The sequence below is a fragment of the Drosophila takahashii genome, chromosome 3L (genome assembly GCF_030179915.1).
Source record: "Drosophila takahashii strain IR98-3 E-12201 chromosome 3L, DtakHiC1v2, whole genome shotgun sequence".
NCBI classification, from domain to species: Eukaryota; Metazoa; Arthropoda; class Insecta; order Diptera; family Drosophilidae; genus Drosophila; species Drosophila takahashii.
In genome coordinates, this window is record NC_091680.1 from 8,234,354 (window position 1) to 8,258,868 (window position 24,515).

The following is a 24,515-nucleotide window of genomic DNA, read 5'->3' on the forward strand; positions in this document are numbered from 1 at the left end:
TTGCTGAAATTTTTTGTTGAATTTTCAACAATTCAGCAATTCAACAGTTTAGGGAATCCCCCTATAATGACTAGCGTATTTATTCTTAATTTTTTAAAACCTATAACGCTAGGATACAATAAACCAATAAATTTAATTCAAAGTGTTGTTAATGCCAAAACCCAATTTCCCCACAAGCGACAATAAACTAAGTTTTGCTTGCATTATTTTAGTAATCAGGATAAATAAAAGTTGAATACATTGGTTGTGCAATAACAAAAGAATACCACTAAAAATGGTAACTACTAAATTAAAACCCCTTAAAAATTGATAAAAAAGTTTTAAAAAAGTTTTCTACAATAAACTAAGTTTAGTCACCATTATTTTAGTAATCTGGATAAAACTGTTTTTTATTATGCAGTGAAAAAGTTGAATACATTGTAGTTACATGGTAACTACTAAATTAAAACCTCTTAAAAATTGATTCATACAAAATAGTTCTACAACAAAATAAGTTTAGTCAGCGCTATTTTAGTAATCTGGATAAAATTGTTTTTAATTATGCAGTGAAAAAGTTGAATACATTGGTTGTGCAATAACAAAAGAATACCACTCAAAGTGGTACGATCACGAATAAAGCTGTATTATAAAGATGTATAATTTAGTTTGGATTTTTGGTAATGATTAAAGAAACATTCGTTGTGGGTCGAACAAGGCCTCAAAGAAATTCAGGCTCGTCGGCATAAGAATGTTCGCCACTAGACATTCCATCGCTGCACTCAAAGTTCAGGCAGAGCATTTTCAGTGGAAAATCGTGGGGCAGCTAGAAACGAAATGTCACATTAAAACAAAGGACCTCTGCATATCCAAGGGAGGATTACTCACCCGCTCCATGATGTCATGCCTGATGTCGGTGGCCGCAGCAAATAGCTCCAGAGGTTGCTGAACCGCCCGTCTGGACAGACTGCCCAGAGTATTCAGAACGAAGGCGTCCGTGATGTCCAGGCAATAGCAGATGTTCAGATACCGCAGCCGCTCGTTGTTGGCCACCAGCAGGGAGAGCTGCGTTTCCCCGATTTCCCGAGCGGCCTGCAGCGAAAGGCACTCCAGGTGTCGCAACTCGGCAAGGTGGCGAACACAGAGATCGTCTCGCGGTTTGCAGACCAGCCAGCGCAGCGCCTTCAAAAAACTGATGTACTGCGCCTGCTCCTCGTCAATCCAACGCTTGCGGTGCAGAATGAGATACTCCAGCTGCGTGGAGCACTGACTTGTGGCCAGGGCCCCAAAAAGCCCCGTCTTCATATCCTCCGGGCAGTATATTTGCAGGTACTTGAGGTTCGCAAACTGCGGCAGGACCAACAGATTGGCCTCGCAGTCGTTGAACGTCAGCTTCTCCAGCTGGCGGCAGTTGGTGGCCAGCATCCGCAGATTGCTGGTGGTCAGTGAGCGCCTGGCGTTGCGCATCTGGAGACAGCGAAGTTGTCGCATGGGTTTCACAATGGTGGCTAATTCCGAGGCGGTGACCTCGTCGTACAGACCCAGTTCCAGCATCTCGCTGAAGTGCCGCACTTCTTGTACTGAAAGGGTTCGAAAGGGTTTTAAATGGAAATCTCGGGTTTAAATAGGATATGGGCAATTCTCTAAGGATGTCAACCAAGCCAAAAAGCGTGAAACTTGATAAAAAAAAAAAACATATTTCTATATGATTTTGCACTGATATTTGATTCTAGTTAGATGGATCCTTAACTAAGCTAAGTAATTTAAGTATCCTTGGATAATTTTCCAGGATAATACCTGTTGTATGGACAAAAAAAGTCATTTTTAAAGTGTCTCTTAAAAGGTTTTTTTGACTTTAAGGTTACAGAAAAACCACCTAAAAAAAAGGACGGAAAAAACAGTGACTTTGATGCCAATAAAAAAATAAGCACGAGCTTAAGGCCTCTTGCTGCTATAGCTCTAAAATAAAACCACTGTTAGTTCATAGTTTTTAACTATAAGTTAGCATTAGACAATAATAATAATAATAATAATAATAATAATAAAAAAATAAGCACTCAATATTTTGTAACCAAATCAAATACATTTTAAAGAAGAAAGAACAAGGAGCACTATGAAATTAACTGCATTATAATATTCCTTCACGTTTCGTTACAATCGAAAGTTAAGCAGGAATTCTTGGTTTTTTTTATATATCTTAAAAACGAAAATGTGCTAGCACATATTTTAGCGCTAATCAAGACCTTTAATTTGAGCCTAGTGAAAAAAAGAAAAGAAGTCCAGAAAGATGGTTTTTTTACCTACAAAGCGTTCGAAAGTCGCGTGCGACAGCAGAGAATTGCCCATATTAATAACACTGCTTACACTCCCTGCGATCGAAGCTCTCCAGGCTGAGACTAGTGACCCTTGGCAGGTGAATCCTTATGGCCCTGACCAGATCCTTGCTGGTGCTCTTGTAGTTCCGCACATGCACCTTCCGCAGCGAACTCATCCGGAGCAGAAACGGTTGCGCCCGGGCCACCGTGGCGTTGAATATGGAGATGCCCTCCAGTCGGTAGCAGTGCCTGCTGATCAGCGGCAGCAATTGCAGCGGATGATCGTCGTCGAAATGGGACTCCAAAGTGCGGATGCGACCGCCGCAGAGCCACAGAAAGGTGTGCCAATCCTCGAGAGACCGCAGACTGGTGTCCTTGTCGATGACCGCCTGGAAATGGTGGCGGTGCAGGTGGAGGAAGGCGTCCCTGAAGAGACGACAACAACGCGCCAGGTGCAACTGGTCCTCCAAACTCAGAAGCTTTAGAATGTGCAATATAGAACTGGGATCCAAGTCCAGGATACTCGTGATTCGCGCCATACTAGCTGACTTTGATCATTGTCCGGATCTGTCACAGGCACCGAGTGACTAAATTAATACAGCCCGTTGATTGATTTACGCCCAACATGGAAATATCACCGCCAAGTCGGTTAGTTTAGTTCTATTTATTTACTAATTGGTGGGCTGACCAGTGCTGGCAGCTTTTGGCGAGAAAATCAACTTTTAGCGGGAAAAGCTGAAAACTTATTCCACCATTAGTACAGAAAGAGCTATTATTTAAAGAAAAAAGGGTGGATTTTTAAAAATTATTAAATAATAAAAGATTTTTATTAAAGCAAACTTCCTTATTTTCTATTAATAATTTAGTAGAACAAACAAATTAAAAACCCCAGAACTGACGGGAAAAAAGCTGCCTGTTCTAAAAGCTATCGATTACCTATCGATTGGCCCGCCGCGAAGCGCAGCCTACTTCGCTTTGTTGGGGCTGCAAAATGCGAATGGCACTCGAAGAAGAAGCAGCAGAGGGAGGAATTTCAACAAATTACCGAGGAAAAAGGCAAGAAACGGGCGAAAAAAGCAGTGTGTGTGCCTTGGCAAGTGCATAACTCCTCACCACACACCCGCACACACACCGCATTCGAGTACCACGGGCAGGGAGCACACAAAACACCACACGACACACGCAGAGACGACCGAACCGAACCGAAAGCAGAAGACCACAGCTTAGATGATGAGCAGCAGAACGCAGGACGCGGACGGTGCCTCGATCAGATTCAGCGACCACACACTGGACAAGGCCACCAAGGCCAAGGTGACGTTAGAGAACTACTACAGCAACCTGGTGACGCAGTATGGCGAGCGGAAGCAGCGCCTCGCCAAGCTGGAGGCGCAGCTGAAGGACGAGAGCCTCTCGGAGGCGCAGCGCCAGGAGAAGCGGCTGCAGCATGCCCAAAAGGAGACGGAGTATCTTCGGCTGAAGCGGCTGCGCCTGGGCGTCGAGGATTTCGAGGCCCTGAAAGTCATCGGACGCGGCGCCTTCGGTGAGGTGCGCTTGGTCCAGAAGAAGGACACCGGACATGTGTACGCCATGAAGGTGCTGCGCAAGGCGGACATGCTCGAGAAGGAGCAGGTGGCCCATGTGCGCGCCGAGCGGGATGTCCTCGTCGAGGCCGATCACCAGTGGGTGGTCAAGATGTACTACAGTTTCCAGGTGAGTGAGTGATTGAGTGACGAACGTCAGCTGCAACAACAAAAACAACGAAAGGGGGCGGGCAGCGCGCATAACAAAAGAATTGTGTTAAAACACGGACAAAAAAATCAATAAACCAATACAAGTGCAAATGCCAAAAGCGCCTTGCCAATCATATGGTCACGTCTCTCTTTCTCTCGCTCTCTCTCGCTGTCGCTTTGTTGTTGTTTTTCTCGGTTCTCTTTCCTCCACTTCTTCTCGGTGAAAGTTCTTGCCACAGGCGTACCTGCCTACAGTGAATGGTTACACACATGTAAAATGGTTAGATAACAAAAGTTACGAATGTAAAAGGGACTCGTCAGGATTACATTATAAATACGTTATAACAAACTCTAAACGAAATGAGCTATTTGCATTTTTATCATTTCATTTTCTATGCATTATAGGGCAATCAACAATTGTGCTTAAGTTTTTAAGGAGATATCTTCGTATCCGCAAAAAGTTTTCTTAGTCAGCGTAATACAAACTTCGTATATCTATCTTGCTAATATGTTTTTCATGGGATGTTCTGGTTGACAGTTTAACTTCAATAAGACAAACGCTTTTCAACAAATTTTTAAAAATAGTTTTCTTTTTATTGGCAATATAAACTAAATGTGTCAAATCTCAAAAATTCGAAGTTCAATTGTAGTTATAAGTCAAATAACATAACAAAAAAAAAATTTAAAAAATAATTTAAGTTAAAAAATTTTTTTAAATTTTTTTACAATGATGTAAGTGGTATAAAAAGATTTTTAGGGGATATATTTCTGACATCCCTAAAGAGAATTTCGTCTAATATTGATTTCAAGATACTAAAAATGTACCTTAATAATATCTTTCTTGACTTTACAGGATCAAGTCAACTTATATTTGATAATGGAGTTCTTGCCTGGCGGTGATATGATGACGCTGTTGATGAAGAAGGACACGCTATCCGAGGAGGGCACACAGTTCTATATCAGCGAGACGGCATTGGCGATCGACTCGATTCACAAACTGGGTTTCATACACAGGGACATCAAGCCGGATAACTTACTTCTGGATGCGCGAGGGCATCTCAAGGTGAGCGGGATTAATATTATTATAATTATATTATTATTATTATTATTACCATTTAGCTCTCTGACTTTGGACTTTGCACTGGCTTGAAGAAGTCGCATCGGACAGACTTTTATCGGGATTTGTCGCAGGCGAAACCATCCGATTTTATTGGCACATGTGCCAGGTAAGAAGAAAGCCATTCTCATCCTGGGATTGTTAATTAAATTGCGATCTATTTCCGCAGTCCGATGGACTCAAAGCGACGTGCCGAGTCGTGGAAGAGAAACCGACGCGCCCTCGCCTACAGCACGGTGGGAACGCCGGACTACATTGCACCCGAAGTATTCCTGCAGACCGGCTACGGACCCGCCTGCGACTGGTGGTCCCTGGGCGTCATCATGTACGAAATGCTGATGGGCTATCCCCCGTTCTGCTCGGACAATCCCCAGGACACCTATCGCAAGGTGATGAACTGGCGCGAGACTCTGATATTTCCGCCCGAGATTCCCATCTCGGAGGAGGCCAAGGAGACGATTATCAACTTTTGCTGCGAGGCCGATCGCCGGCTGGGCTCCCAGCGAGGACTCGAGGATCTGAAGTCAGTGCCGTTCTTCCGGGGAGTCGACTGGGAGCACATACGAGAACGTCCCGCGGCCATACCCGTTGAGGTGCGCTCAATTGACGATACGTCCAATTTTGACGAGTTTCCCGATGTGTCGCTGGAGATACGTAAGCATACTATACCACTAACTGAAAGGGGAAACAAAATGTTTATAATTTCCCATTGCAGCATCGGCACCCATACCGCAGGGCGGTGAGATTGCCAAGGACTGGGTCTTTATCAACTACACGTACAAGCGATTCGAGGTGCGAAACTTGGAGTGAGTCCCGAATAGGATTTGGAGCAGGAATCAGAGCAGAAGCAGAAGCAGCTTGAAGGTTGCCGCACTTTGCCACCCATTTTATCACCACCACAGCCGTCGTCTCTCTAACACCATCACCACCAAGAGCATTCTCCACGCTAAACGAAAGCCCCCCCATTTTCCTTTTTGAATGTCTTACCCACATGTGTATTTAAATACTAGCTAACATTTGTGATTCCAAACAAAAAGAAGAATATGATAACGCGAACAAACGATGTATTGTATGTAAAAAAGTTTTGCTTAAAGCGTCACCCGCGCCTCGGGTTAGGTTAAACGCTATACTAATCCTCCCATGTCCTTCCATTGGCTTTGTTCAACCCCTATCTTAACCGTTTAAACGTTGTGTTTGTAAACCAGAACCCCATTAAGGACCCATTTGGCAATTATTTATATATATATGTATTGTTTACTTCATTGGGCAGCAGCAAAATACCCATAAATTTATTATTTAGCCAATTGAGAAATGTTATAACTTTTAGGCACGTTAATTATACGTATATGTTTTGTATCAATTTATTATGAAACAAAGTCTTAATACTTAGTAAAACCTAAAAACACTCAAAACGCAATTGCAAAACGGATCGAAAATCTATCACACAAATTAGTTACTAATGCCAATAGCAACAAACGCAAATCTAGACAGCAAAATAAACAGCAGTATGTTTAAATATCGGTTTCGTTCTATGTACACATCCCCCACCCCCTCCCACGGATACGAATATATATTTAAAGCATTCTACTGTAGCTCTTCCCGCTGGAGTTTTAAGTTCCACGTAATTGTAGTTTGAGCAAAAAAAAAGTGAATTACTGAACAAGTTACCGAGTTACAGCTGGCAAGTATAAATTTAATTACATAGCAAACACTCTACCCCGAGCAGTTGCAGAATGCGAACTTAAAATAATTGATAATATACCTATAAATAAATTAAACGAATAAACAAGTTTTAAGAAATTATTTTTGGTAATAGAATACAATAATAGTAAGCATACTGATAATTCGATAATAATGCTACACAGCAACATGAAATGCAATAATAAATGAAACATGTGCATAATAACTAACAATTACATACAAGTACAAAGCTTCGTTTCATTTGGAGTAAAAAAAATGACCTTAGTACTTACAGCGTGTGTTATGTCCCCATTTCCCAGGTCCTTTTCAGTACAACGATTATGATTTAAAGGACTTACGGTTTATTCTAGGGTTGTAAAATATTTTTAAAACTTTCGTATCGATGCTATTTTTTTTATTGAAAAAATGTAGGATTTTTATCGTTGGAAAACAAAGTTGTCACCCCATATCATTGACTTTAAAATTTATTTATTCAGTTATATACAAAAAAAATCGATGTTTTAATATATTTTTAACAGCCCCAATGATTCCCAAAATACTAGGCAGTTCGGATCTCTAATAACTTGATAGACATTAACCCCCAAACTCTTCATACAAAATAGAGCCCTGCATGAATCAAAAGTTTTCGAGACATTTTATGGTTCGAAACATTTTTACAGTAAGATTCGAATGATTCGAAACATCTACAACAGTGTGATACTTACTATTCGGTCTCCAAACGTGACTAAAAAGGAAAAGCTCCTATAGAACATTTTTTAACAGAAAACATAAAATGGGATAGCTTAAGAAATTTCTTAAAAGCAACGCCTCCCCAATGTTTTGAATCATTCCCAGATGTTTCGAAACATATATACAGTGGACATAAGGGATTTAAATGTTTAGAAATATTTAAGCATAATGTTGATTCATGCAGGGCTCTAATACAAAATATCCTATACTGAGATGATGCTCTCTAAATAAAATACAAGAGAGAACGCTATAGTCGGGTTGTTGTCCCGACTATCTAATACCCGTCACTCAGCTAAAGGGAGTGCGAATGCTGTGTCGGGTTGGTGTCCCGACTAATAATCGTAACTCAGCTAAAGGGAGTGCGAGGGAGATAGATATATAATTTTTGATTGCGTATAACTTTTTAATGAATGGTCCGATTTGAAAAATGTCTTCTACATTTCGATAGGTATAAATATACACAACAAAATTGCATTTATACTTCTCGGAAATCGTTAAAGATGTGGGCGCAGGACCCATTTTAAAATCGTTAGTGGGCGATTGTGGGCGTTAGAGGGGGCGTGGCGCTCGGCTAAAATAAACTTGCGCTGCGTAGGAAGCCAAAGAATATGTGTGGGAAATCTCAACCTTCTAGCTTTTGTAGTTTCTGAGATCTCAGCGTTCATACAGACGGACAGACGGACAGACAGACAGACGGACAGACGGACAGACGGACAGACGGACAGACGGACAGACGGACATGGCTAGATCGACTCGGCTAGTGACCCTGATCAAGAATATATATACTTTATGGGGTCGGAAACGCTTCCTTCTGGCTGTTACATACTTTTGCACGAATCTAGTATACCCTTTTACTCTACGAGTAACGGGTATAATAACGGAAAAATGTTTACGAGGAAGTATCCTTTATCGTTTTTGTTGAAAAATTGCCAGCAGTGTAACAATATATGTAAATACAAAGCTTCAGATTTTTGGCTTAAATTGGTGTCTTGAATTTGGCGTCCAAAATTAATGAATAAATAAGCGAGCCTGAGAAAACCAGAAAGTAACACGACAAAAAGGTAGGCTTTGTACATTTAAATGTATGTATATATTTTGTTGATCTTTTCATCTGCACTCCTCTCGCCATCTCTTAATCTGCACTTGCGCTCGATTTTTGATTTGTGTTCTGCGTACTGTGTGAATGGATGGTTGTTTTCGTTTTGTTTTTGCAGTGTATCTGAACAGCGTTGTTTGGTTTTAATTGAATGCAACATCCGAAACCATTACAGACATGAAAATAAAGATTTCAAATTGGTTTGCTCAGGCGCGAGCCTGAAAATCGAAAGTAAATTGCTTTGCATCTGCGATATGTCGCATGTGTGACGGGTGTTTCGGGTGTGTGTGTGTTTCGGCTGTGGTTTCTCTCTGTGTACGTGTCGGGTGTGTGCGTGAATCGGAATATATATCTAGTCGTTTAAAGATATCATTATATATATATATATACTACATATATAGATGTATTAGCATATGGAGACTACAGACTATAAGAATTGTTACATCAGCTGGGGGCGTAGGCAAAAACTTTACAAACGGGAGAAATGGGGGAAAACCCTACGAGACACATTTACACACAGCTAACAAACTGTAAATTGTTGATTTTCGATTTCCAGCTATATGTTTACATTTCGGTTCGATTACTGTGCGGGCGTATTTGTAATTGGAATTCGGATTGCGTTTACTTCGTACTGTGGATGTTTTTGCTTGTTTGAAATCTTTATTGGATGCTTGTAACGGGCAGTAGTATCCATAAAATTATAATGGTAAAATGTTAAAAGTTTAACTATGCGCTTAGAGTCTAATGAAAAGTGTATACATAGACGAATATGTATGGTAATTTCAGAATTTTTTTATCTTCGCTTAGGTTTTCTCTAGTTTTTTTTTCACTGTGGGTGATTGTGTGTTTTTGAATGGGGTGCGGGGATGTTTTGGGGTCTCTCTTGTTAGTTATGCTATGCGCTTTGCAACTATTATTAATTTAATTTAATTTAAATTGAATTACAAGTAATCGGTTTAGTTTTCTTTACTTTCAAATCGTAGCTTAATTAATTCTCTACGCCTTTGCACTTGCTTTGATTTTCGCTTGCTACATTTTTCTCTTTTTTTAATTAATTTTATTTTATTTTCGTTTCGCTTGTTTTTGTTTTTTTCTTTTTTTTCGCTGGCTTGCCCTACGTTCAATAGTAAAATGTATATATCTTTATATAGTTATATGTACGTTAAGAATTACATTAATATAGGACATAAGTCTAAGAGGATGCAGGCATGCTAATGGGGGACTGAGGGGAACGGGAGGGGGCGTGGACTAAGTAGGGACTTTAGGGGGAACTTCCTATAATCGTATTAATTAGTAGTAAAATTTGTATGTACAATTCGTTACGTTGCTTAGGACTGATCGTCGATCAACAGCATGACCTGTTGCGTTGTCGTTTGTGGATTCCTTGTGCACTCCACCTGATGAGCATTCCAATCCTTCCGCTGGCAGAACTCCGAGCAGTATGGCGTCTTTCGGCACAGTGAGCACTCGGCCAATGCTTCGCGGTTACAGTTGGCGCACTATTTGGAATGTAGAATATAGAATTAGTAAGGGATTTTTAAAAAGTCTTATATATATTGGGCCATGTTACAAAATTAATGAATTGGTGGCAAAAAATAGACGCATAAAAAAGTATTGAAGAGGCTAATTATAATAATTATTAGAACTTGAGCAGAATTCATAGTAGTAGGTATTATAAATGACTTTTGATAAACCGCGTGTTGCTTGATAGATACTTTCTAACAGATTTCTTGGACACCTCAACCCCATCACACAATTAATATGTACCTTCTTGGCCGAAATGATCTCGTTGCCGTGCAGGGAGCCGGATATATTTGGGTCGTCAATGTCCGCGTGCACCTGGACCCGCATCGCACTGACCGCAGCGTCGCGCTCCTTCTGCAGAACCTCAAGGCGGCGCTCGTAGGACTGCTTCATGTCGTTGAGCAGGCGCTTGAAGTCATTGGTCGCCTTGACCATGGTGCAGTAGACATGCTCGATGTTCTTCATCGATTGACTGGTGTCCAGGACGGCGATGGAGGAACCATCGTTGATGTTCACCACAAACGTTTCCCGTTCGTAGGTGTTGCCCATCTGCGACTGGTCGACCAGCTCGTTGGAGGTGTCCAGGCTGTCGTTAAGTGCTGCCCACGGCTCGTCCTTCGACGTGATGTTCTCCTCCGCCAGGAACATGTTGTTCTCATCCACCACGCTGGCTGTTGCTGCTGCCACAGCGGCGGCCGTCACGTCCACACAATTGTTGGCTCCGCTCCCGCTCGTGTTGTTGTTATTGGTATTATTATTGTTGTTGTTACTATGATGGGTATTGCGCTTGCGTTTGGGTCCAGAATCCATGTCGAGATCAGTTTGATTCCGCTTCCGCCGCTTGTAGGGCGTGAAGAGACGGACAGGGCCGGAAGCTAAACAAGATGAGCGTGTAAGGGGGTTAGACAAATGCTTTTCATGTTCGTAGAAGTGCACATTGGGCTGGGCAAAGCAGGAGAAAGTACTGACAAGGAGGGTTTTTTACTCAGTTCTGACTTAAATAGTTCGGTTGGTTTTTTTTCGCAATTAAAGTTAACTTTGCAATTAGCTTGACCGCTTTAACATGATTAAAATGCATTTACACTAAATAATGAGCTTTTGAAAAAAAAAGTCTAAATGACAATTTAAGCAAATGACGCTTTTAATTTGTTTTACAAGAATATTTCAATACTTGTTGAGAACAGCAATAAATTTTAAATTGCATTCAATTTTGAATTGGAGGGTTTTTTACTCAGTTTTGACTCAAATAAAATATTGTTTTTTTTTTTTCGAAAAGAAAGTTTAATTTGATTAAAATTAATTTATACTAAATAATGAGCTTTTTAAAAAAAGTCAAATTAACAATTGAAGCAAGTTACTCTTTTAATTTATTTTAAAAGAAAAATGTATTACTTGTTGAGAACAGCAATCAATTTTAAATTGCATTGAATTTTGAATTGCTTTTAATTAACTGACGAGACGTTAACGAAACTGATTTTTCTTTTAGTAAAAAATATGTTAAAGTAAATAATACTAATAGTTACACAAAAAATTTTAACTAACCGAATTAATATTAATTAAAGCTTGTGTTACAAAATTATAATTTATTTTAGCTTTATGTAACACTAGGGACTGCTCTCAAAAGTCAGGGATCATAGCCCTTTGGAGAAAAGTTATTGAAGTAATAAATACTAAGTTATCTCACTAAAATTTGTAACTATCTAAATGAATATTGATTAATGCTTGCGCTACTAAATTCTAGTATATTCTAGTTATTCTCAAAAAACAGGGATCTTAACCCATTGAAAAAATATTGTTGGATTCCCTAATTATAAGTTGACTTAATCCTTGCTATCAGCTCTCCTTTTGTGCCCATATCCCCTTGTACTTGTGACGCCATGACGAACCCGGGACCAGGATCAACCAGGACCGCCATGCCATCCATAGAGTAGTAATTGTTGTTCGTCTCACCTGACTCACCTGCTTCGTCGTCGCAGCAGACCGTGCAGCTGCAGTTGGTCGCGTGCGGCGTGAGCGTGCCTTCGTCGATGAGGGACTGCAGCGACTTGCCGCCGTACTTGATGGAGCGCTTCCAATCCTTGCTGGAGCCCCTTCCGCACACATGCTCGAATTCACTGGGCGTGTGCCACTTGTCCTTGTACTTCACACAGCGTCCCCGTCCGCCGGAGCCCAGCTTGCTGCGGTACAATTCGGCGCAGGTGGTTTTGCAGCGGATCTGGAAGACCTCCATGTGCTGGGTGGACGGGTTCTCCGACCAGCCCGAGGAGCCACCGCCCGTTCCGCCGGCTCCACCGCCGCCAACGGCGGTTCCACCGGCGGCGTGCTCCAAGGTGGCCAGGCTGTCGTGGCTGTTATTGCTCCCGGAGCCATCGTGGTTCAGTCCAATCGTATTGGTGGCGGTTGTATTGGTGCCCGCACTATTGGCGCCACCATTGCCGCCGCCGGGTTGCGTCTGCTGCTGTTGCTGCTGGATGACAATCGTCTTGAGGTCGTTGCCCATGCTGACCGTGCTGCCGGACAGATAGCCATTGTTGTCGACGCACAGCATCGGCTTGAAGTGGGGCAGCTGGTCGGGCGTGATCACATTGAAGGTGGTGCCGGTTATCATCGATCCGATGGGCAGGGATACGGGCACCGAGACCACGCCGCCGCCGCCGCCGCCGCCGCCTCCTCCGCCGCCCGCTCCGCTCGTTCCGCCGCCGCTGGCGCCGCCGCTGCCGCTATTGTCGTTGGAGGAGGATGTGACCATGCGAACCTTGGTGTCCAACTGCATTACCATAGCGCACATATTACGCACGTTCGTCACATGTATGTGGGTGATGGTCCAGCGATTTTAATTCAATGCGATTTGCACGGGAATCGAAGAAACGGGAGAAGAAAATTCGAATGTAAGTAAACAACACAGCATGGGAAAAATGAAAATCGGTATACACAACATTTGTGCGCCACAAATGCGGAGGAGGAGGGGGTGGGGCGCCCAGTGGGTCGCATGGAACGTTCGTAGGGCCACCCCCAGGCCACCCGCTACCACCCAACCACCCACTTTCCACAACTGCGCAGAGCGAAGCGGAGCGGTTTTCGAGCCAGATTCGGATTCGGATTCAGATTCAGATTCAGTCTGGAACCAAAAACCACCCCGCCAAAGCGAAAAAGGCGCTTTTCCTCCTACCTGATGGTGATGATGATGATGGTGATGGCCCGGGCTTTCTAATATCACCTCTTCTTTCACAACATCATCGGCCAGCGCGGCCAGATCTTTCCTGTTCAGGTGCAGCTCGGTGGAGGAGTCGACCTGTTCCATAGTCTTGTTATGCCAATGCCAGTTCACTTTCACTTATTCTTCGGCCCAATGTTAATGCACTTGAATTGTTCATCGAATTGCAACTTGCAATTGGATACGATATATCTTATTCGACGTCTGACGACGGACGGAAAGGTCTGTTGTTGTTGCTTCTCTGCTGCTGCTGCTCTGTTGCTGCTGCCGCCGCGATGCGCGTTTTTTCCCGCGCTCACCAATCACATGCGAATTGCGCGCTGGTCGCGTTCTCGTTGCATTGCCCTATTTACAGCTCGAGGTTCATTGCAAATTACATTTTTTAAGCCTAAACTTTACTAAAATTCGTCTCCAAAAGTTGATATCCTCCTCTTCTTCCTCATGATAACTAGAGTTGTCATGCGCGTTGCACTATCGCCAGCTATCGGCGCCTATCGATAGTCGTGTTCCGTGCTCGCTAGCTTTGTCCCATCGCTGGATTTCGTAATTCGAAAGTTTAACAGATAATTTATCTGTGTTTAATTTGTTTATATTTGGTAAATTAAAAACTTGATTAGGACAATGCACTTACGGTTTGACTTAGCAAATAATTACATTTTCATGGGAAACCTAAAAGACGAGACATATAAAAAATATTTTACCTTAACACGGCAGATATTTTTAAACATTTTTTTATTATAATTAGATAAATCATGTAATTTAATAATTAAAATAAAAAAAAAAAACATCAAATATATATTTCCCCGCCGATGTCCCATCTCTAGCATCGATATATCGTTGGGCCAGTAAACACTAAACGGTCTTACCAAAAATAAGATGGTAAAAAATCTTAACGATCTGGTGTTCGACACCCTTTGATAAAAACTCAATCTTTTCAGGCCGATGTGGATGTCTTCATCAGCAACTACACTCTTGTGGATCCCGAAATCTACCAGTTATGGATCGAAGGATTCTCCTGTATGTCTATTTCTCCTGTATTTCACAAGGGTGCCTCGAAAATGACTCCTCCGATTTGCCTTTCCAGCCAGCGAGGCGGTTTCCTATCTGAAACAAAAGGGCTTCGGCCATTCGATGGGCGCTCCCAGCGACCTGATTGCTTCCGATGTCCTGGACCACTACCGCACCTACTCCCTGATTGAGCTCTATTTGAACGCACCCACAAAGCTGATGGAGCAATCCTGCTTCCAGCTGGAGCCACATATGCGTGACCTAATCACCGAGAAGTACTACTCCATCGATGATGTGGTGGCCCGGGAAATACTGGGAAAGAAACTGACTTCCCGCTACCGCAAGGATCTGGACGAGGTGGCCGAAAAGACGTGCGTCAAGCTGAAGTCGGTTCGGTGGGTAAATTATCCAATAGATAGAAAGCATATCTTATCATGATATTCCCTTCCAGACGACAGTTTGACAACGTGAAGCGGATATTCAAGTCCGTGGAGGAGATGCCGGGCACGCTGACCAACAATATCAAGCAGCATTTCTTCATCTCCACCGATCTGGCCAAGTAGAAAATAGATATAAGCCTTATAGCCCACATAACTAACCCTTTGAATGTTGCAGAAAGTATGCCTGCATAGTTTTTCTGGCCTGCCTGCGGTTTGAAACCACCAAGAAGAAGCTGCAGTATTTAAGTTTCAGCGATTTGCTCACTTGCTCACACGCCATTATGATCTACTGGACCTACACTTACCAGGCATGACTTAATCTTTTTAATATCATGCCGAACTAATTCATTGATTGCAGCACACTGGACCGGAATACTATGATACCGAAATGGACAAAGAGTTTCTTCTAGATTTAAGGGAACTGCGCTGTCTGCTCGACAAGGAAAAGGAAATTAAGCAGTAAGAAAGTTTAATACTGTCGAGAGCTCTGATATGGAATAGTTTTTGTATTTAGCCTCGTCTGCATGCGCCTCAAACCCGTTCTTCTGGAGCGCGCCTTTCACGAGCTTGATGGCAATTTTCGGTAAAGAATAAGCTTTCTATCCAAATTAGCTTCATATTTAATGCTGTAACTTATAATTTGCAGGTCGTACTGGCGCGCTTTGATCACAATTGCCTGCAATTTGCACCGCAATCGGGAGCTGCGTGATCTATTCGTCGATCTCTGTGAGAAACTGATTGATCCTTGGCGTCAGAATGGCTGGAATCGGGAGCAAGTGAATAAGTTTCTGGCTTCCATAACGCAAAGCGTCTTGGATCTGGAAATATCTAGGTGGGATCTAGTCAAAAAATATGTAGTATTCTTCCTAAAAAGCCATTTGATACATTTTACAGGGACCAGGAGACTCGATGTCTTTGGGATCGCTACATGCAGGTCATAACGATTTGCTTGGATAAAATGTATCACATTTAAGCTGTGCTTGAGTTAAGGAACAAGTTAAAATAGTTTAGTTGTGTTTGTTTTCGATTTGTGTTAGCTTTTATATATGACATTATATTGTAAAATATCAAATATAAGCTGAAATATATAAAAAAAAATCATAATTAATTCATTGTAAATTAACTACAGTTTTTTAAATATAATGGGGTTTTGGTAATTATTGTAATCATAATCTGTTTGGCCAATTTTACGTTTTTCATTTATTACTTTGTTGAAACGCTCTATTTTCTGAGAATTTAAATCCACGAATCATAAATTGGTAATCGATATTTGTAACTTTAATTACTTTACGGTATTTTGAAAGCCTATTTGCATCTCGCTCTCTCCTATGGTTAGGCTTATAAAAAGACCCCCCAAACTTAATAATAATTTCAAAATAATCGATGATGTCCCGCCAAACTTTGTGCTGTCGATATTTTAAAAACATCGATAGTTCTCCGCCTCTCTGGAGCTTTCCGAGGCTGGAAAAGGCACGGCAACAAACAACACTCTTCCGTTTTGAATGTTATTATCTGGGCGCCAGCATCGTTAATGTTAGTAAACAAACCGCAGGGTCTTCAGCAAAAAGATCTTAATTCGCCCTGTAAAGCCGTTATTGATTGGCGATGGAAGTGCAAGAGTTTAGGTGAGATTCATGGAAAAGTGCATTGCAAATTACACACATTACATAAAACGAGATGTACTAAGCACCTACACAGACACAAGTTCGCAAAAACACGCACACACCCAAGTTTCCCAGGTGAGTGTGTGTGGGTACGAAGGGAAGAGGAAGCAACAGTTGACGCCCGTTACATGGGAAACCCACCCACTGGCTTATCAAATAACGGGGTTGTTTTTAATCCACTGTTATTCGATTTCGTTTTAGCGAAAATCTAGAGGAGATCGAAGATGAAACTTTCGACGAGGAAAAGTCGGCGAGAACCTCGGATGAAAATCGCAAGTGAGGAATTCGAATTTTAAAACCTACATACATATGATATAGATTTTGTGAATGGTCTCAAAACGATATCTCATTTTTATCACGATATTACACCATTTAAAAATAATTATGAAGTTTAGACTATATTTTGCTCTGGAACCATTGTGGGTGTTATTTTTATGTGAAAGCTTGTCAAAAATTATAATTTTGGAGTATTTTTATTTATTTTTTACCCCACTTAATTTAAAGTTATAAATTAATTAAACAAGAAAAAAGCGTTCTCACAGATTCGCTTCTGCCAAATGGATTTTTTTTACCTTTTTAAAAACTCTTTTTTTAAATGGTGTAATATTGTGATAAAAATTAAATATCGTTTTGAGACCATTAAGAAAATCTCGATACGTTTCACAAAGAATCACTCATATATCCCTTATCATTTTAATCCTCCCATAGGCAAAATCACAGCGAGATCGAGAAAAGGCGGCGGGACAAGATGAATACGTACATAAACGAACTGTCCTCCATGATCCCCATGTGCTTTGCGATGCAGCGGAAGCTGGACAAACTGACGGTGCTCCGGATGGCGGTGCAGCATCTACGAGGAATCCGAGGCAGCGGCAGCTTGCATCCATTCAACGGATCCGACTACCGACCGAGCTTCCTGTCCGACCAGGAGCTCAAGATGATCATCCTGCAGGCCTCGGAGGGATTCCTGTTCGTCGTGGGTTGTGACCGGGGACGCATCCTGTACGTCTCCGATTCGGTTTCCAGTGTGCTGAACAGCACCCAGGCAGATCTGCTGGGACAGAGCTGGTTCGACGTTCTGCACCCCAAGGACATAGGCAAGGTCAAGGAGCAACTGTCCTCGCTGGAACAGTGTCCCAGGGAGAGGCTAATCGATGCCAAGAGTGAGTGATCAGATGTTGTAAAACATATACTTCAAGATCTCCTCCCCCCACAGCCATGCTGCCCGTAAAGACCGACGTCCCGCAGAGCCTGTGCCGCCTTTGTCCTGGCGCCCGGCGCTCCTTCTTCTGCCGCATGAAACTGCGCGCCGCCAACAACAACCAGATCAAGGAGGAGTCCGACACTTCGTCCAGCTCCCGAAGCTCCACGAAGCGCAAGTCACGGCTGAGCACGGGTCACAAATACCGGGTCATCCAGTGTACGGGATACCTCAAGTCGTGGACTCCAATCAAGGACGAGGATCAGGACGGCGACAGCGACGAGCATACTACGAATATTTCCTGCCTGGTGGCCATAGGTCGTATCCCTCCCAACGTACGCAATTCCACATTACCCCCCTCGCTGGACAATCACCCGAACATTCGGCACGTGCTCTTCATTTCGCGGCACTCCGGCGAGGGAAAGTTCCTGTTCATCGACCAGCGGTAAGACATATTTTGTATCCTATGCTGAGATGTTGAAGAACATTAAATTTCCATTCTTAAATCTACCTTTCGGAAATGATACTTAGGTAATTAGATCAGCCTTTTAATATAAAATACGATGACTTCATAAAACTAGATGACTAAAAATCAGGGTTCCTAACATATTAAATGTCACAGTGTTAAGTTCAAAAAAAGTTATTGACATGTGTTTCAAAAATTGTAGCCTTCATATGTAAGAAACAAATGTAAATAACACACACATGTCATTTGTGTTATTTACACGACGTGTTATTAACACGACGTGTTTTTTACACAACGTGTTTTCAACACAATGACTTTTTGACATTTTAGTGACAGCTCACAATATATGTATATAATTTTATTCAAAATTTATATGTTTTTGGTGTTTTGAATTAAAAAATGTTGAGGGGTAAAAAATTTCCTACTTTAAAAAAGAATATTTTGTTCAGCGACAAGATAGTAAAAATATTCTTTTATTTGTTCCTTTAAAATAAACATTTCCAATAACATTTATATTCATTTTTCTCCCTGCAGTGCCACCCTCGTCATCGGTTTCCTTCCTCAGGAGATCCTGGGCACCAGCTTCTACGAGTATTTCCACAACGAAGACATCGCCGCCCTGATGGAGTCCCACAAGATGGTGATGCAGGTGCCCGAAAAGGTCACCACGCAGGTCTACCGCTTCCGGTGCAAGGACAACAGCTACATTCAGCTGCAGAGCGAGTGGCGGGCCTTTAAAAATCCCTGGACGAGCGAGATTGACTACATAATCGCCAAGAACTCGGTCTTCTTATAAGGCATACGAACGTTCCTTAAGGAACCGATTAATCTATTTATAATACTACAATTACAATCCAAAGTTTGTGTACATTCCAAAGATCCTCTTCCGTATCGAGTTGCTGGCGCCGGCGGATGAAATTCCATATCTCGATGTACAGACTCTATAGTTAATGATAAGCTCGTCTTTTTGTACTACATCAATTAAACTAACGGACAAATTTTAAAAAAAGATTTGCTTAGATAAGAATGACTCGAACTTTTAGTGCGCGATCGTGGGAACAATCTTAATTTTAGCTAATCAAGTTGTCAACATTGCTCTCTGGCGATCGGAATTGTCGAAAAAGAGAGGTCGCAGTAAATTATGAAAAAACAAATAGTTCTTAGCCAAGCACGTTTTGGACGTGATCGTTGCTCGAATTTCTTCGGGCACATAGCTACTTATACCGACCACATATACCGACATGAGTGTACTTGGTTTATCAACTGAGACGGGCTTTTTCGCCCGTTTTTTGTTTCATTTGTTTCTTTTTTTTTGCCTGCACTATCAATAGACCCACATGAAAAGGCGGCAGCCCAGGCGCGTGGGTTTGTCTGGGTCCGCCTCTCTCGTTCATTGGATTCGGGTTCGGAATTAGTTGGCATAGAGCTGGCGTGGCGTACGGACGCTCCGATATTTGGCTCCCCATTAAATAGCCTGTAATTGAACAAAAGCCTTGCTTGGACGACGGTTTTCGGTGGTCTTCTAAAGATATATATTGAAATGAGTGCCCTCATATTTTTGTGCGCGATTCTAATTGGTTTTGTGATTTATTCACTTATCAGTTCGGTGCGGCGTCCCAAGAATTTTCCCCCAGGTGAGTCCATGTTTCTGCTCTTTAGAGGGAAATTCGAGTTTCGTTATATGTATATCTAGATAAGGAGCTTCGAATTTCCTTAGAATTACTTTGCGAATATTTGCTTAAATGAATAACTAGTAGCTCTTATGAACACAGGAATATTGAAATTCAGAGAACTACTTAACCCATTTTTGTTATCTGCGGTACAGTTTTTTATTTTAAAGTAATCAGAAATATGAGAAAAAATTGACATTAATAAACTTGTCATAAATTAACATTAGAAGTGTTTTAAAATTGGATTTTAATACGGATTTCGATAGGCTCGACCTGCCCCACGACCATTTGGTCAGCTCATTAGCAACTTGTAATGGAGAACCAGACGGCACACGTCTCGAATGCCAATAAATCTCATTGATAAAATCGTCACATATTTCTGACACCTGGCCTAACTGGTCTGCAATTGCTAATAACAAGGGCCAGGCAAATTTATTCCACTTGCAAATGCAGTTTATTTGCATTAGGATTGGGATTATAGGTGCAATTGCACTCATTCCAGTATATAGGCATATTTTTATTATTTGTAAATTTGTAATTTAAATTAAGTTTTAGAAAACTACTTATAAGGAAATGTTTATCTCTCGGGATAAATAACTTTTTATACCCGTTACTCGTAGAGTAAAAGGGTATACTAGATTCGTGCAAAAGTATGTAACAGCTAGAAGGAAGCGTTTCCGACCCCATAAAGTATATATATTCTTGATCAGGGTCACTAGCCGAGTCGATCTAGCCATGTCCGTCTGTCCGTCTGTCCGTCTGTCCGTCTGTCTGTCCGTCTGTCTGTCTGTATGAACGCTGAGATCTCAGAAACTACAAAAGCTAGAAGGTTGAGATTTCCCACACATATTCTTTGGCTTCCTACGCAGCGCAAGTTTATTTTCGCCGAGCGCCACGCCCCCTCTAACGCCCACAATCGCCCACTAACGATTTTAAAATGGGTCCTGCGCCCACATCTTTAAAGATTTCCGAGAAGTATAAATGCAATTTTGTTGTGTATATTTATACCTATCGAAATGTAGAAGACATTTTTCAAATCGGACCATTCATTAAAAAGTTATACGCAATCAAAAATTATATATCTATCTCCCTCGCACTCCCTTTAGCTGAGTTACGATTATTAGTCGGGACACCAACCCGACACAGCGTTCGCACTCCCTTTAGCTGAGTGACGGGTATTAGATAGTCGGGACAACAACCCGACTATAGCGTTCTCTCTTGTTTATTATCTAAATAGGTAAAATATGTTCGTTGTGAAATGCATTAAAGTTACGAGATCGACGCACATGTGGCATATTGATAGTTATTGTTAATAACTAAGTTGTTTGATTTCAAGATAGAGTTTTCACTTTCGATTCGGTGATTTATAGGCTAACAGATTTCTGTGCAGCCGATTAGATTAGCAGTAGGTATAAACAACTAAGTTCAATTTGCAGTATTATGCCTTTTGAAATCCTATTAGCAACTGAGTTAACTTTCAAGTTATATCCCAAAGACTTTTTTAATTTATTTTTAAAATTACGTATTTTTAATTTCTTTACCAAAACAGGACCTCGTTTTCTGCCATGGCTGGGGAACTCTTTACAGGTATGTTATATAATGAGTATAATAAGTATAATACATAATTAAAACTAAGATAATTTATCTATAATCTTTATGAGAAAAATTAAATTTTGGAGAATTTATATTTATTATAATATATTTTATTTATTTTCATATTAAGAAATAGCAATCTACGCCAAGCATTTATAACCATTGTAGAATAGGAAGGTCCACATTTCTATGGAATTGGCTTTAATGTTTATCACTCATTCGCACTGTTGCCGTTAATGATTAAAGTTTAATCAATGATCAAATATATTGGCATTCATGTAATAAAATAAAAATCTACGCCAAGCATGTATAACTATTGTAGAATAGGAAGGTCCCAATTTGTATAGAATTGGCTTTAAAGTTTATCACTCATTCGCACTGTTGCCGTAATGATTAAAGTTTAATCAATGACCAAATACATTGGCATTCATGTAAAAAGATTAATTTTTAATGGAACTTTGGAGTTTTTAATTGTAAGGGAACTTATCTTACAGCAGAAATATTTTTAGTTTTCAAATACATTTTTTGCTTTAATCTTTAATCTACCATCCAAAAGGGTGAGAATAGGATTGCTCTTTTTAGAAATTGGTAAATTGTTGCGTTATTATCAGGGACCGAAAATAACTGTTATTGTACATTTTTCTTACAAAAAAAATCACGCACTTATGTAGAAGGGTCATAAAATTTTTTTAAATACACCACTATTTTTATTTGCCATTGAAGTTTACAAATTCGTAATGACTTTTATAATAAAACTCAAAAAATAACTGTTATTTGTTGATTTTTATGAATAACAGTTATTCCCTTGACATTTAAAAAAAAAATTAAATAATTAAAAAAAACATGCTAACCATGTTTTATAAAACTTACTACAAATTTGTTAAAAAAGGCAACCGCGCATATTTTATAACTATATTTTTTTTTAAATTTATTTTACCCACAAAATCGTTATAAATTATGTTTGAGTTTTATTTTTGATCAGGACGAATAACTGTTATTTGCAACTTTTATTATAAAACTCAAAAAATAACAGTTATTCCTTGAGTTTTACTTTTCAAAAATAAAACTTATAACAGTTACGGTCCCTGGTTATTATTAATACCTTAATTTTTCCGGCAGTTCCGCAAGGAAGCCCGTGCCGTTGGCGGCCAGCACATCCTGTTCGAGCGGTGGGCGAAGTACTTCCGGAGTGACCTGGTTGGCCTGAAACTGGGCAGCGAGTACGTGGTGGTGGCTTCCGGCCACGAGATGGTCAAGGAGGTGCAGCTGCAGGAGGTGTTCGAGGGACGGCCCGACAACTTCTTCCTGCGCCTCCGGACCATGGGAACCCGGAAGGGAATCACCTGCACGGATGGCCAGCTTTGGTACGAGCACCGCCACTTCGCCATGAAGCAGATGCGCCACGTGGGCTATGGACGCAGCCAGATGGAGCAGCACATCGAACTGGAGGCGGAGGAGCTGCTGGGCCAACTGGAGGGCACGGAGGAGCAGCCAATCGAGCCGGTCACCTGGCTGGCGCAGAGTGTGCTCAATGTGCTGTGGTGTCTGATAGCCGGCAAGCGGATCGCCAGCCAGGAGGATGGCACGCTGCGTCGTCTGCTCGACCTGATGAACCGGCGCTCCAAGCTCTTCGACATCTGTGGCGGTCTGCTGGCCCAGTTTCCCTGGCTGCGCCACATCGCCCCCGATCGCACGGGCTACAATCTCATCCAGCAACTGAATACGGAGCTGTACGGCTTCTTCATGGACACCATCGAGGAGCACCGACGGCAGCTGGCCAAGGATCCGTCGCAGGCGGAGAGCGATCTGGTTTTCGCCTACCTCCAGGAGATGAAGGATCGAAGTGCCGGCGGCGAGAGCAGCGGCAGCTTCAACGAGACGCAGCTGGTGATGACCATCCTGGATTTCTTCATTGCCGGTTCCCAGACCACCAGCAACACCATCAATCTGGCTTTAATGGTCCTGGCCATGCGGCCCGATGTCCAGGAGAAGCTCTTCGCCGAGGTGACCGCCAGTGTGGCTGCAGCCAGCTCGGATGCATTCCCTCACCTGAGCCGGCGAGAGTCCTTCGACTACATGGATGCCTTCATCATGGAGGTGCAGCGCTTCTTTCACATCACACCCATCACGGGTCCACGGCGGGCTTTGTGGGCCACCAAGCTGGGTGGCTACGACATTCCCCAGAATGCCACCATTCTGATCAGCCTGCGTTCCGTGCATTTGGATAAGGAGCACTGGAAGGATCCCTTGGAGTTCCGGCCGGAGAGGTTCATCGATCCGGCTGGCAAGTGCTTCAAGGACGAGTACTTCATGCCCTTCGGAATGGGCAGACGTCGTTGCCTGGGCGATGCCCTTGCCCGCGCCTGTATTTTCTCGTTTCTGGTGCGGATCGTGCAGCATTTTAGCATCGTCCTGCCGGCGGGCGAGACTCCATCGATGGTACTTCTCCCAGGGATCACGCTCACTCCAAAACCTTACAAGGTGCAGTTCGTTAAGCGCAACTAAATTAGTGTTGGGTAAAATCTGCTCATTTGGGTGAACTGTTCACTTGTTCTTTTTTTCCCAATGAGACAACTCACTCAATTTGTTCATATGTATGTTCACTTGCTCACTTGTTCACTTGAGCGAGTGAACTAAAAAGATCAAATAAGAGAGCCAAAATGAACAAGTGAACAAAAAAGAGCAAGTAAGAGAGCAAAACTGAACAAGTGAACAAAGAGGAGCAAGTGAACAAAAATGAACAAGTGAACAATAAAGAACAAGTTCGAAGGAACATCTTCACTCACTCAGTTTAGTGAGCAATTCTTTTTTCTTCAGTCACTCATGAGCAACCCAACACTAAACTAAATACATGTTTGGTGTCCATAATTATGTTATACATTTTGGTGTTTAGTTGGTGGCCGAGAAAATGGTGCTATATCCCTTACCCTTTGATTTTTTTTTCAAGAATTCCGAAAATTAAATTTAATATGGGGATGTGAAAAACACAGAAAAACCCCCCGATAAGAAATTTTGAAAATAAATTTTTAGATTCGGTTTAAAGAAATGCTTATAAGGATTTATGGTTTCCT

At 41.8% G+C, this 24,515-nt stretch overlaps 6 protein-coding genes across 7 annotated transcripts; 4 read left to right on the plus strand and 2 right to left on the minus strand.

The window, feature by feature from the left end:
- Positions 1–508: 508 nt before the first annotated feature.
- Positions 509–2,985, minus strand: LOC108057451 (uncharacterized). The gene is made up of 3 exons (XM_017141711.3): positions 2,341–2,985; positions 865–1,556; positions 509–802 (listed from the first exon to the last, which is right to left on the minus strand). Exons 1-3 carry the CDS (start codon positions 2,828–2,830, stop codon positions 698–700), a joined length of 1,287 nt encoding a protein of 428 aa, XP_016997200.2. The 5' UTR covers positions 2,831–2,985; the 3' UTR covers positions 509–697.
- Positions 2,986–3,270: 285 nt separating this feature from the next.
- trc (Serine/threonine-protein kinase tricornered) lies at positions 3,271–7,051 on the plus strand. The gene is made up of 5 exons (XM_017141602.3): positions 3,271–4,001; positions 4,875–5,084; positions 5,141–5,247; positions 5,308–5,792; positions 5,854–7,051. The coding sequence occupies exons 1-5, from the start codon at positions 3,519–3,521 to the stop codon at positions 5,946–5,948; spliced, it is 1,380 nt and encodes a 459-aa protein (XP_016997091.1). The 5' UTR covers positions 3,271–3,518; the 3' UTR covers positions 5,949–7,051.
- A 1,579-nt stretch (positions 7,052–8,630) lies between these two features.
- Positions 8,631–13,860, minus strand: Deaf1 (deformed epidermal autoregulatory factor 1). Of its 2 annotated transcripts, none has more exons than XM_017141600.3 (4): positions 13,358–13,860; positions 12,148–12,955; positions 10,432–11,063; positions 8,631–10,163 (listed from the first exon to the last, which is right to left on the minus strand). In XM_017141600.3, exons 1-4 carry the CDS (start codon positions 13,487–13,489, stop codon positions 9,993–9,995), a joined length of 1,743 nt encoding a protein of 580 aa, XP_016997089.2. In that variant the 5' UTR covers positions 13,490–13,860; the 3' UTR covers positions 8,631–9,992. The 2 variants fall into 2 exon arrangements, with proteins under 2 accessions (XP_016997089.2, XP_016997088.2); XM_017141599.3 differs by having other exon boundaries at positions 12,139–12,955.
- Positions 13,861–14,201: 341 nt separating this feature from the next.
- Positions 14,202–15,938, plus strand: Fibp (acidic fibroblast growth factor intracellular-binding protein). The gene is made up of 9 exons (XM_044394551.2): positions 14,202–14,281; positions 14,341–14,419; positions 14,487–14,805; positions 14,862–14,969; positions 15,026–15,158; positions 15,209–15,309; positions 15,365–15,433; positions 15,497–15,682; positions 15,745–15,938. Exons 1-9 carry the CDS (start codon positions 14,279–14,281, stop codon positions 15,821–15,823), a joined length of 1,077 nt encoding a protein of 358 aa, XP_044250486.2. The 5' UTR covers positions 14,202–14,278; the 3' UTR covers positions 15,824–15,938.
- Positions 15,939–16,312: 374 nt separating this feature from the next.
- Positions 16,313–19,190, plus strand: cyc (basic helix-loop-helix ARNT-like protein cyc). Its single transcript, XM_017141603.3, has 5 exons — positions 16,313–16,475; positions 16,716–16,790; positions 17,223–17,677; positions 17,731–18,160; positions 18,716–19,190. Exons 1-5 carry the CDS (start codon positions 16,456–16,458, stop codon positions 18,975–18,977), a joined length of 1,242 nt encoding a protein of 413 aa, XP_016997092.1. The 5' UTR covers positions 16,313–16,455; the 3' UTR covers positions 18,978–19,190.
- A 442-nt stretch (positions 19,191–19,632) lies between these two features.
- Positions 19,633–24,508, plus strand: Cyp305a1 (Cytochrome P450 305a1). The gene is made up of 3 exons (XM_017141601.3): positions 19,633–19,815; positions 21,401–21,438; positions 22,564–24,508. The coding sequence occupies exons 1-3, from the start codon at positions 19,722–19,724 to the stop codon at positions 23,947–23,949; spliced, it is 1,518 nt and encodes a 505-aa protein (XP_016997090.2). The 5' UTR covers positions 19,633–19,721; the 3' UTR covers positions 23,950–24,508.
- Positions 24,509–24,515: the final 7 nt, after the last annotated feature.

Bases quoted from the DNA above. Each gene is read 5' to 3' on its own strand.
- Cyp305a1 (XM_017141601.3), top strand. From the start codon at position 19,722: ATGAGTGCCCTCATATTTTTGTGCGCGATTCTAATTGGTTTTGTGATT. The intron at 19,816-21,400 runs GTGAGTCCATGT...TTACCAAAACAG, and splicing joins TCCCAAGAATTTTCCCCCAG to GACCTCGTTTTCTGCCATGG. The intron at 21,439-22,563 runs GTATGTTATATA...TTTTTCCGGCAG, and splicing joins GGCTGGGGAACTCTTTACAG to TTCCGCAAGGAAGCCCGTGC.
- trc (XM_017141602.3), top strand. From the start codon at position 3,519: ATGATGAGCAGCAGAACGCAGGACGCGGACGGTGCCTCGATCAGATTC. The intron at 4,002-4,874 runs GTGAGTGAGTGA...TTGACTTTACAG, and splicing joins AGATGTACTACAGTTTCCAG to GATCAAGTCAACTTATATTT. The intron at 5,085-5,140 runs GTGAGCGGGATT...ATTACCATTTAG, and splicing joins ATGCGCGAGGGCATCTCAAG to CTCTCTGACTTTGGACTTTG.
- LOC108057451 (XM_017141711.3), bottom strand. From the start codon at position 2,830: ATGGCGCGAATCACGAGTATCCTGGACTTGGATCCCAGTTCTATATTG. The intron at 1,557-2,340 runs GTAAGCAGTGTT...GAACCCTTTCAG, and splicing joins GAGCTTCGATCGCAGGGAGT to TACAAGAAGTGCGGCACTTC. The intron at 803-864 runs GTGAGTAATCCT...TTTCGTTTCTAG, and splicing joins GGCATGACATCATGGAGCGG to CTGCCCCACGATTTTCCACT.
- cyc (XM_017141603.3), top strand. From the start codon at position 16,456: ATGGAAGTGCAAGAGTTTAG. The intron at 16,476-16,715 runs GTGAGATTCATG...ATTTCGTTTTAG, and splicing joins ATGGAAGTGCAAGAGTTTAG to CGAAAATCTAGAGGAGATCG. The intron at 17,678-17,730 runs GTGAGTGATCAG...CTCCCCCCACAG, and splicing joins GAGGCTAATCGATGCCAAGA to CCATGCTGCCCGTAAAGACC.
- Deaf1 (XM_017141599.3), bottom strand. From the start codon at position 13,489: ATGGAACAGGTCGACTCCTCCACCGAGCTGCACCTGAACAGGAAAGAT. The intron at 11,064-12,138 runs GTGAGACGAACA...CATCTTGTTTAG, and splicing joins CGACGAAGCAGGTGAGTCAG to CTTCCGGCCCTGTCCGTCTC. The intron at 10,164-10,431 runs GTACATATTAAT...CATTCCAAATAG, and splicing joins AGATCATTTCGGCCAAGAAG to TGCGCCAACTGTAACCGCGA.
- Fibp (XM_044394551.2), top strand. The intron at 15,434-15,496 runs GTAAAGAATAAG...TATAATTTGCAG, and splicing joins GAGCTTGATGGCAATTTTCG to GTCGTACTGGCGCGCTTTGA. The intron at 15,683-15,744 runs GTGGGATCTAGT...TACATTTTACAG, and splicing joins TTGGATCTGGAAATATCTAG to GGACCAGGAGACTCGATGTC.